Source organism: Miniopterus schreibersii (genome assembly GCF_964146895.1).
Source record: "Miniopterus schreibersii genome assembly, chromosome: 15".
Lineage (NCBI taxonomy): Eukaryota > Metazoa > Chordata > Mammalia > Chiroptera > Miniopteridae > Miniopterus > Miniopterus schreibersii.
Window position 1 is genome coordinate 41,545,895 of NC_138115.1, and position 12,296 is coordinate 41,558,190.

Below are 12,296 nucleotides of genomic sequence, written 5' to 3' on the forward strand. Positions count from 1 at the left end.
TTGCCTTGGCCTGTGTTGTTTTTTTTCTGTCTGTCTCAGTTCCCAAGGCAACTAGAGTGACAAATACCCAAGAGGTTAAAACTTGTTTACAATTGCAACACTGTGCTTAATAGACATGAAGTAAAAGTTTGGGCCACACCCTAGTAAGATCATCAACCTCTCTTCAAATATGCTTTTATTTTATTTATGCTTGGACTCTGATGTATCAATTATGCCTCTGTGCTGAGGCTGAATTCATGGGAGTGGTGTGTGTGTGTCTTTATTTTAACTGCCTTCTCTTCATCACTTCATCCCACACTTCTCAAACATCTCTTCCCATGCCACAGTAGATCGCTCAGATTGATATATGCTTCCACTTGAAAACGGGTCCCATTTGTGGTTTCCAAAAAAACCTACCCGTAGGTTAAATTTAAAATATATATTATTTTACCATGATCTTTAAAATACAGAGAACAAACTCTCGCTGCTGGCCATGATGGAGTAAGTGGGACTAGACCGAGGTCTGCCCACTACAAAAACTAGAAAATTGGAAAAAATGCATGAAACAGTTTTCTACACTGGACAACAGGAAAAAGCAGGACATGATCCTTGAGATAAGGAAACTCATGAAGGAAGCCCTAGAAGCACCACAGCTTTCTGCCTAGAAGCACATTCCAAGCACAGTGCACGGAGGGGGACCCACGTGTATCACAGCCTCAGACAGAGCTAAGGAAACAGAGATCAGAGTTCAGGGAGGCCGAGGCAGCTGGAATGTATGGAGCAGAATTCTGCAAAGGAGGAAGCTGTGCAGAGAAATAGCTCCAGAGATTCACATTAGGGTCTCAAGCCTGTGGCTAAATTCTGAGCCACATATGTGGAGGGTGAGAACCCATGTGGCTGAGCAGCCAAGTTTGGAGATCTGTAAACTGACCAATTCCCGGAGAGCTCACAAAGCTGGCAGGTTTGAATTCTGGTGAGCCAGTGGGCGAGAGTCCTTACTGAATATGAGGGCATTCAATAAAAATCCAAGAAAAATGATGGAGAAAGTAATAGACTAAACTAGTCTTAGAGTAAATGCTGCTCTACCAGCTCTCTCCAATAGAACTTAGAGCAATTATGAGAATGTTGTGCATCTGTGCTGTGCCATACAGTATCCACAAACCACATGTGGCTTTTAAGTGCTCACAGTGTGGCTGGTGTGACTAAGGAAATGAATTTTTAATTGTATTTAATACTAACTTAAATATAACAGCCATATATGGCTAACAGATAAATGTTAGCCACGGCTTCAGACTCATCACAGCAACATTTAAAAGCTTGAAAACAAGCTTCAAAAGGATCAAGCTGATTCTCAAGTAATTGAACTGCCTCTGAGAATAAAGTATAATACGCTTAAAAAAAAAAAAGGCAACAGAATTCTCTTTTGTGTGAAGTCACGGCTTACCCATGTGACAAATAGCGGACTGTGGAAGCGACAGTGTTTGACCTCTCCGGCTACATCCAAAAGGCATTAGCACGTCCACCTTACTCTCCTGAGCTTCTCTCTGTAAGAGAAGCCAACTGCAATGTTGGGGAAACTCTCAAGTCACCAGCACCAACTTGCCAGTCACACAAGTGAGCTCTGTTGGAAAAATCCTCCAACCTCAGTTACAGCATCAGATGACTACAGCACCACCGACATCCAACCACAGCCTCATGAAAAAGCCTGAACCAGAACCAAGCAGTCAAGCTGTTCCTGATTTACCAGGCCACAGAAACCATTAGAGGAATAATAGATTATTGGTGTTTCAAGTCCCTATGTTTTGAGGTCATTTTTTCAAACACAATTAGGAATTATTTTATGCCAATAAATTCAACAACCAAATTTATAAATTCAAGTCCCTCAAAAAATAAAAATAATCACCACTGACACAAAAAGAAATAGACTATCTGAATAACCTGATATCTATAAAAGAAATTAAATTTGTAACTTAAATGATACTACAAAGAAATTCTAGGCTCTGTCTGACGACCTGCTTTACTGGTGAATTCTATCAAAATTGTAAAAAAAAAAGAAAATATTGTACTAATTACATACAAACTCTTAAAGAAAATAGAGAAAGAAAAAAACATTTCCAAATCCATTTATCAAGGCCAGCATAACTCAAATACCATATCCAGGAAAGAGATTAAAAGAAAAAACTGCTACAGACTAATATCCCTCATGAACATAAATTGGAATATCTTTAAGAAAATATTAACAAATTGAATCAATTTATATATAGAATAATGCATCGTGATCAAGTGTGTTTTTCTCAGGAATGCAAAGCTGGATTAACATTCAAAACTCAATTACTGGAAAATGTTCTGGAATTATGATGATGATCACACAACATAATGAATATACTAAAAACCACTGACTTGCATACTTCAATGTGATGAGACGGTACGTGAATTATACCTCAATAAAACTATTATAAAAATATCAATTCATGTAAATTACCAAGTTAACAGAAAAAGAAAGGAAACTCACCTGTCTTCAAAAGTGAAATTGAAGCATTTAACAAAATGCATCTCCCATTCATGATAAAAACACAAAAAGCTACAATTACAAGCTCAATGTAATAAAGAAAATCTAAGAAAACCCCCTCCCCACAGATGACATCATTTTTAAAGGTGAAATACTGAGTACTTTGTCTTTAAGTTCGAGAACAAGGCAAGGATATCCCCTCACCATTTCTAGTCATTATTTTGCTAGAGATCGTCGATAAGGCAAGAAAAACAAATAAAAGGGAGAAGCAACACTGCCTTTATTCACAGACAACAGAATGGTCTGTACAGGAAATAGAAAGCCCTAAAAAGTCTACCAAAAAAGCTACTACAGCTAATATCCGAGCTTAGCAATTTTGCAAAATACAGTCAGTTCACAAAAATCGATTGTACATATATCTATTAGCAATGAACAGCTGGATATTGAAATTGAAAAATGAAGCATTTCCACTTACCATAGCAGAGAAATCCACTTTCAGCCAATGGAAATTAACAGGGAGCAGCTTTACCTTCTTCCTGAAACAACAACGAAATGGGCAAAATATATGAAATGAAAGTTTTCCAATATACTAGACATCACTAGATCCCTAAAGGATCAAAGTGTTTCCAGGTAACTTAAATGCATCCCGGTACAAAGCTTAAGAATATTCATAGAAATATGAACATATTTAGCTCTAACCAGGTAAGTTTTATAGCATCTGAAAATCAATAAACAATTACCAGGCATAACATCATGAAGTACTATGCAACTGTGAGCAATTTTAAAGATGAGGAAAATCTGCTTGAACTAATACGGAGTGATTTCCAGGGCATATTCTTAAGTGAAAAAATGCAAAGGCCACAAGTATTGCCTATAGCACATTACACCTTATGGAAGGAAGGACTATAAGATAACACATTGGTGTCCATTCATTTTCCTAATGACGATGCTTTATTTTCTTCATTCCTGAAGAAGGAATTCAGGAAAAATCAACTGAACACTAGAGCTTGGTTGCCTACAGGGCTTTGTGGGAAAGAGCGAGCACAGGGGCTACCGAGTTAGGGTAGCAGAGTGTAAAGGGAGAGACGTTTCCTTGAATATCACTTTTGATATAACTCTGACCCTGAGAACCACAGTGATGTTTCAGGTATCCTTCACATAGCCCCAAATTAAACAAATCATTCAAAGCAGCCAGGACACAAGGGTGACTCCAAATGCAACACAGACACTAGCGAATGAGCCTAACTGCATTACACATGAATATCAGAACCCACTGGAGGGGCGGGAAGGAAACCACACTCCGAAGTCACTTTGGAAAGTGATGCCTTGACTAGCTGGATGCTGCAAAGCTGAGGACAAAATTAAGTGTATATAAAGGCTGGAATCTGGTTAGTAAATGACTTGTTTTTGCTTTTAAACGGGGGCGATGTCTAGCAATTCTGAAACTACGTGATGTTTACCCTAGACTTGAACATAAAAGTGAATAGATCGTAGATAATGAGAGCCGGGCTTTCTCAGGGTTAGAGAAAGAATTTATAAACAAGGGAAAAGGGAAGCCTGAAACCAACCCCAAGTTATTGGATTAGAATCAGAGGTAGGAGTATTCCCTCGTGGTTTTTAATATATGTCCATAGATAGAAAAATATATATGTGTGTGTATGCATGGATTACTATACATACATGAAATAACTAGCTCTGCCTGCTTTAAGGCTCCGGGCAATGACACTCCACCAACAATGAGACTGCCTAACGCCCAGATACTAGTCCCTAAACATCACATTCAAATCAAAGGAACCAGGGCTCCTTGGAGAGGTGCACGATTCCAGGGCCGGGGCATTGTAAGGATAAAGTGAGACAGGAACATCCTGTGACGCCAGAAAGTAAGAAAATACTCAAAAAGGTCAGTGGGGGAGTCTTAATTAAAGAACACAGGAGCCCACCTGAAGGAGCTCTTAGTGGCCAAAACTGGAAAAATGTTAGCAACAAAACTGGATTTTAGCCCATGAATAAACATCCACAAGTTCATACTGATATGGATAAATAATAGAATAAATAAATAAATATAGGTGAAGAAATAGTTCTTCCTCCCAGTACTGTTCAAATTAATAAATACAGAAGGAAAGATTCATTATTAGGGAAATACTGTAGAAATAAATAGCACAGACACAATCTTGGAAATATTAGCTGCTACTAGCCCTCGTATAATTTGCGTACAGTGAAATGGCCCATTTTATATATGCAGTTGAATGACTTTTGACAAATATATATACCTATAGCCATCACAAAAATCATGATTTGGAATTTTCCTATCATATTTAAAAGCTCCTGCCTGCCCTTTGCAATTACCCTCTCCCATCCCTGGTCCAAGACAACCACTGATCAGCTTTTTGTCACTACAAATTGGTTTTGCTTTTTCTGGAACTTTATATGCCTCTCAAAGGTTTCTGACCTAAACTGTAAAGTTGATCAACAAACTGTAAAGAAATAACACCAGGTTTTCGCTCCTTGTTTAATGTTCTATCAAAACATAGTATGTAACACCTAGCTCTCGAGCTGGGCTTCCTTTGGAACTCAGTCCTCCCTGAATCATTCAGGGGCCAGGGAGGAAACCAGAACCTACATCCTGCTGCTCATCAGATGAAATTTAAATAAAATGGGGATATTAGCTGCTACTAGCCCTAGGGCTGGAAGGACAGTGGAAGGAGGCAGGCCTGTGAGAGCTCCAGGGTAACTCCATCCATGGCTGGAGGTCCTGGAGAGAGCCGGGACCCTGCCCGAGAGGCTGCGCAAGCACAGCGGTGGGGAAGATGCTCCGGCTGCCCCCCCTCCTCCTCTCCAGCGCCTCCTGTTGGCTGAACGTGGCGGGAGGGGGCAGAGGCGCCTGGAAAGGCATCTGGGCGGGCTCAGCCGCTGCGGGCTGCGCAGAGCCCCGAAGGACATGCCTGAGGGCGCGGGCGGGGCGCGTGGGGCGCTTCTTCCACTTGCACCGCGGGAAAGGGAGGGAAGCTGTGCCCGCGTGGAAGGCCTGAAGCTCTAACTATTTCATCTTGACCTTCTTGAGGAGGGTGAGTGGGGATAAATGGTTTCGTTGCAAAACACCTCCCAGGGGTGTTTTCTGAAATAATGAAAAGACGCCAGGAGCTGATGGCGGGCGCTGCGCGGAGGAGCGAGGGGAGATTCCCGCGGGCGGCGCCGCCCCCGAGGGCCCCTCCAGGGCGCGGGACAGGACACGAGCGCGGGCCCAGGGGACACGGACGTTACCATCCCCATCCGGACATCCCTCCTCGGCAAATCAAACAGGGCGGAGGGCTGATGGCCCGGCAGCCAGGGCATTTATCTTTCTGGAAAGCTCAAGTCTCACTAAGCAAATAATGAGCCAGAAAAAGCAAACATTCGTTTTCCTGCCATTTCGGGGTGTGATCCTAATTCCTTCCATTCAGCATATTTAGGACCTGCCTTGCCCTCTCCTCCTGCGCCCCCCCCCCCCATCCTCTGTCCTTGCAGGAGGCTGTCCTTTGACACATGTTGCTCTTTCTTACAAAGCAGCGGCCCAGCCTCTGCCCCCGGACGGAGCGATCGTGTCAGCCCGTTGCTGCTGGTTTTGCTGCTGAGGCCTGAGATCTGCTCCTGCGCCCCCTGGGAGTGGCAGGAAACAGGGGAGGGAAAAGCATGCTTTATAATTTTCCCATACACCAGATGTTTTCTTTAACTCTTACATCTTTAGAATATTTTTCTCTTGAGGAAAAAAGGGGGGGGGTTGGTGAGAGCAAGTTTAAGATGCCAGTCCTTCGTGCCTGAGCATACCACGGGCACACACCCAGATAGCTGGGTGTAAAGAGTGTGTGCTTGCGGGCACCTGCCAATCTGCGCCTTCTTTGATAAGCTGCAAGTCTAAATCAACTAAAACCCCTTTCGTAAGTCAACTACATTCTTGCCATTTTCCAGTGATTTTGTTTCTATGGCTGTATTAGGACACCACTCCACACTTAGTGGGATAAAACAACAACAATTGTATTATCTCACAGGTTTTGCAGGTTAAGAATTTGGGTGAAACTCAGCTGGGCTGTCACCTCGGCTCTGTTGGGATTGCTGCTCCCAGAATATAGACTCCCCAAGGATGGCAGTTGCAGGGTAGTTGGACTTTCATAGCAATTGGTTTCTTCCAGAATGAGTATCCCAAGAAACCAGGAGCCTGCTGAGTGTGACCTTTTAGGGCCTAGCTTCAGGGGTCCTGCAACCTCATTTCCACCATACTCTATGGAAGTGGTTTTCAACCAGGGGCAGTTTTGCCCCCATATAGTGTTGAGTGATGTCTTTCAGTTTATGCAACTGGGGTGTGAGGGCAACTAGCATCTAGTAGCTGGAGCCCAGTGATGCCAGTGCACAGAATAGCACCTTCCAGCAAAGACTTTGTGGCTCAAATATCAGTTCTATAAGTTGACATCCCCAAGCCATTATTATCTGCTCTTGATACTCATGTTTCTACTTCTTTTCATTCATTACAACATTGTCCAGCTTTAGATGAATGTTATTTTTTAGGCATTAGTGAGACTATACTTAAAGGTAATCTTCCAACTGACTGTCTGAAATCTAGGTCACACTTTTAAGCCCCAGAGCTCCAAGAGAGGAAAATAGCATCTCTGGATCACGGAGAGGATGCTCTGTGCCCAGGAGAGGTGTCTCCCAGACTTCAGCAACCCCAGGGAGCTGTGGAAAGGTTTATCTCTTGGTCCCTTCATGCATGTATCCATAAATATATAATAATATGTATTATAAATGTGGGAAGAACCAATCTGTGCTTAGGAAATCCAGAAACCTTCCTGGCATCAGAAACATCTAAATTGAGAATGAGAGTTAGATGAAAAATGGTTGGGGTGAAGTGAGGAAGGGGGAGTTCCAACTCAAGAAAGCAGAATGAATGAAGTCCCCTTTTTAAGTACAACATTGTTGGGTTTTTTGGATTTTTTTATTTGTGATTGGATTCTCTACCTGCTTGTGTAAGGATTTAAGATGGTAGACACAAATTCTTAAAACTTTGTACAAAAGTGACAAGTATTTTGGAATGGGCTATTGGGTATTAGCTCTATAAACTTCTGTTTTTCTCTGCATGTGAATATGTGCTATTTCAATATTGTATTTTGCATTATTAATGCAGCCCAGTAAAATGTTGTTTTATCTTCTTCATTTCCAGTGATGTTTTCTATTTAAAATCAATCTGATACCCACCGATGATTTCCGATGTGCCTTTAACCACACCCCCTGAAGCAGATCCGATGCCCTGAACAATCTTAGTTATCCATCACTTCTAACAGCTTAATATGCATTTGCAGCAAAAACCTCACATAGCTGTTTTAATTTTCAGCTCTGGATAATCTACTGAATAACACAGTTGTTAGTCATGTGAGCGATGTCAAGTTTGCTAATTGTCTTCACTTTTCAGACACTGCCTTGTTGAACAGGGCTTTGTTTTCCTGCACAGTTGAGTCACTTCCATACAGAAAAATGATCCTCTAACTTTTTGCCTTACTTAATAAAATGCCCCAACTGACTTGTTTCTAATTCCAGTGATACAGAGACAGCCCTCCAAACTGCAGGACGTAGGTGTGAATAGGTGCTTGTTGGTAACAGTCTTTATCATCTGGGCACTGGTTGGAATAATTGAAACAGAAGGCACAGCCAGACCTAGAGCATAACCCACATTCTCCTGATGTTTATCCGCCAGAGGCACAAGGGTCCCTATAAGAAGGGGTCATGAGGATCAAGATCAGAGGCAGGAGATGTAATGACAGAAGTAGAGGTAGGAGTAATGAGCTCTGAAGATGAATGAAGGGGCCACAAGCCAAGGTATTCGGGGATGCCCCTACAAGCTGGAAAAGGCAAAGAAAGAGATTCATTCTGGAAGATTCCAAAAGAAATGCACCTCTGCTGACAGCTTGATTTTAGGCCCATGAGACCTAGTTTGAACTTCTTACCTCCAGAACTGGAATATAGTACACTTAAGTCATTTTGTCACTTTCAGCCATTATATTTGTGGCTGATTTATTATAGCAGCAATAGGAAACCAATACAGCCAAGGCCTTAAATTGAGAAGTGCATGGTAAAGTGTGTCGTTGCTCGTAAGACAGACGCTGTTCTTGTTAACGAGTCTCAGAAAGAATAATTGTTATGCAGGATAATACAAATTGAGATGTGTCTGTGGAGGGTAATGAGGTGAATGCAGAACTAGGTAAGCAAAAGTGAAGGCAGTTAGACAGGCAAGATGGGGTCAAAAGGAGAAAAGTGGGCTCGAAGAGAGAGAATTTCTTTACAAGCGTTATCGGATAGAAGTTCCCAAGCTGTACCGCTAGAAAAATTGAGGCACGGAGAAAATGTGCCCAGTCTGGCACGGCTGGTAAATGGCAGCCAGCATTTGCACCAGGAGTCTGGCTTCACAGCCTGTGCTCTCAGCTTCCCTGCCCTGCAGTGCCCCATGTGACTATGACGCGACACGGTAGCTATTTTCAAGGAGTTCTTCTCACATGTCAGTGTCTAAAGAACTGTGCAGGGATCATTGACTGCATGGAATGTTTTAGCCTAAGATGGCAAACAGCGACAGGAGAGACAAGAAGGGCAGGACAAGAACAGAGGCGATCTGGACCCCAACAATGTCATCAATGCGTCAGAGCCAGCAAGCAGTCAGATGAGAGAGAGAGGTCAGACGGCAGAGATCAAGACAGAGAAGAGGGTCCAGGCAGGCAGGGGGTCTGGAGAGCAGGAGCACAACTCAAGGACACTTAAAGCTCAGGGCAACCTCTGCCTCAAATGGGATTATGAGGACAGCCCCCTGGTTGAATCCCAGGACTCTAAGCAGATGGGAAACCTCTTGGAGTGGACGTTAGGAACACAGACATCTCAGCAGATACGCATTCATGCATGCACCAAAGACAATGTGCGAGAATATTTATAGAAACTCTCCTCATAATAGCCTATCCTGGAAATCACCCAAATGTCCATGAGCGGTAGAATGCATAAATAAATCAAGGCATTTTTACACAATGAAATACTAGTTAGCAATGTGAATAGAAGACTTCCCACTGCACTTGAAAATATGGTTGAATCTTATAAATATTTTGATATGTGAGGGAAACATAGAAAGCACTTATTTTATGATTCCACCCATATGAAGTTCAAAAGTAAGCAAAAGTATTTAAAGGCATAATAGGTGTTACCCTTGAGGCAGGTGGGTGGGCATATGGGGGGAACACAGGGGTTGCAGTGCTTCTGGGGTACACGTGACGTGGATCTTGATCTGGGTGCTAATTACCTGGATGTGCTCTGTTTGTGGGAATTCAAGGAGTGGTATACTTATTTGTGCACTTTTCTGTGTAATGTTATGCTTTAATAAAAATGCTTAAAAAATAGAAATAGATCTCTGGAGTGATGGAAGATGATGATGAAATGCATTTGAATCTGAACTTAGAATGCATCAAACTGTGCTTAACGTCTTGAATTGGCTGCTAGAGAAAACTTTGCTAGCTGGGTGAGAAGAATCAGGACACTATATGTTTTTGTCAGCTGAGCTTTATTTAACACCACTTGGGGCCCACATGCTCACTGAGTGTGTCAGGGATAAATCCTTGTTTGCTATTATTAATCACTAGCCACAGATCAATGGACTTATCACTGTGTCCCAAGTAGATTACTTAATTTTCCTGATGAGTGGTTCATTTATATATATGGATGGTTCCAAATCACATGTCTTATGTATTAATGCATGTCAACTGTAAAAGTGATGGTGGTTTTGCATTTCTGTGAAATAAACCTGCATCTGTGTTTGACTGTCCAGTTACTCGTATAAACAATGTCATCTAGGCACATGCCTATTTTCTCCCCTTTTTCAAATATTCACTAGTTCCCTGCAACATGTACTGGATTTTGATTTGTGCTCAAGATCACTTTTTTTAAGAAAATTTTCTTTAACAGGATGGTACCAGGGTAATTAATTAAATTTGTTTTATAGTGAGCTTGACCCAATGTAGGTGCTTGAGTGAGAGTGGGTGGACACCTATGTGGGCTTCATCGCTTCTGTGGACCGGGTTCCCCCACCCCCACTTCTCTCAGTTTACCTCAATGAGGTGGAACGAGAAAGGGCTGAAAAAGTTAACAAGGGGTGACGAGGCCGTGTAGACTACTGAGATATGGATTGGGTTGGAACCTGCCCCTCCTCTGGGATTGGTTGGGGTAGAGAGATATAACAGGAACCTTAGATAATTTTGGAGATTCCAGTGCAGGGGAAACCTATGATACCTTTTACAGGAAAATGTCAAAATGTCCAAACAGAAATGACTGTGTGGTATGTGCAGGCAGGTGGCATTTAGGTAGCCTCACTGGGACATTGCCCCACTGTCACTGAGGAGCAGTAGAAGTGTACCTGCATCCGCAGGGAGCATGGAAATGATCCACAGAGGGCCTCGGGTGGTCAGATCAACTCTCCCAATTACAGTGTGGCCCAGATTTGGAGAATGTACTGAATCCAAAGAGGGACCTGAGAGTTCATTGAGAGAGTGTGGGACTCAAAGGACCCTGGTGGCTGGGTTGGAGTCTGGTTATTAGTGCCAACTCAGAAAGGGCCTGTGCGGACTGGCACCTGAAGACCAGCAGGAATGAGGCCACCTCAGAGAGTGCCTGCCTGGAGAGAGGATGGCCCAGGTTGCACGCTTCCCTTGGGGCCTTGACATTGTTGTAGAAGCCCACCAGCACCTTGACGCCACTGCAAGAACAGGACCAGGGAGAGGAATTGGCCAAAATAAATGTCTACTATGCCAAGGAAAGGATGAGGGGAGGAATCCAGACATGGCTGAACCAAAGTTTCCACTGACTAGCCAGATGGAGGGTTTATAGTGGAAATTCTGTTCTGTATGGAAAAGTGAAGTTATGTTGCTTGCACACCTGAGTTTGTGAAATGAAGTTTCTACCCACTACACACCTATATCTCCCAATTAGGGGGAAAAAACAAAACTTGCCAAAGATGTGGCAGAGCGGTCCTTGGAACATACTTACTAGTTGTTATAACCTCTGGGGAATTATTTAAACTCTCTTTGTGTCAGTCTCCCTATCTGTAGATGGGAGTATGGGCTCTGTTGTACTTTGTTTAGTAATGAAATAAAGCAGTATGTATTTCACAGTGCCTAGTATCTAATTAGTATGCAATGGTTATCACTTAGTTTCCTAATTCTAACTCCAGAGAGAAAAGATGGGGAAAATAGCTACAGAAATTAAAAAAGAAACAAAGAACTGGGGTAAGGTGTTTGTCAGAAAGCTATTATTGCTGTTAGGCTAATTATGAGACTGGGTGTGCAGTTTCCAAACAGGGACTGCAATCAGCAAAATTTTCTGTCTGGTATTCACTACGATTCACAAGGCCGGCCTGTCGATTAGCTATGACTCTAAATTCTTAGCCTTTTTAAGCCTCATTTGCAGTATCTCAGGCATCAACTGTGGAAGACCCTACCATTGATTTCTATCTCTTCCAAAGAGCACCTACAATATGCATTGTTCCTATAAGGGGAAGAAGGAAACTTCCAGATCTATCCAGGTGACAATCAGGATTTCCTATAAGGTACCATCACAAATTAAATCACATGAAAACAAGAGTTGGTTTTGTGTGCTCACTCTTCCGGTCTTTCTGAAGTTCTGAACAGAAAATGTATGAAAAGCTGGCCTGTCTTTGTTTTTGTTTTTTTCAATGGACCACAGAGCATTCATGAATCAATAATGTGCCTGTAATTAAACATCGTGTAATTTTTCTCTCACCTTATGTTCAGAATTT

General features: G+C 42.5%; 1 protein-coding gene across 4 annotated transcripts in view; it reads right to left on the minus strand.

Moving 5' to 3' along the window:
- Positions 1-12,296, minus strand: part of LOC308567671 (uncharacterized protein) — a 275,010-nt gene that overhangs the window by 154,066 nt on the left and 108,648 nt on the right. For all 4 annotated transcript variants that reach the window (XM_081159492.1, XM_081159491.1, XM_081159493.1 and 1 more), the window contains one exon: positions 2,964-3,024. In XM_081159492.1, coding sequence (XP_081015618.1) covers positions 2,964-3,024 — 61 coding nt within the window. The remainder of the gene's footprint in view (positions 1-2,963; positions 3,025-12,296) is intronic.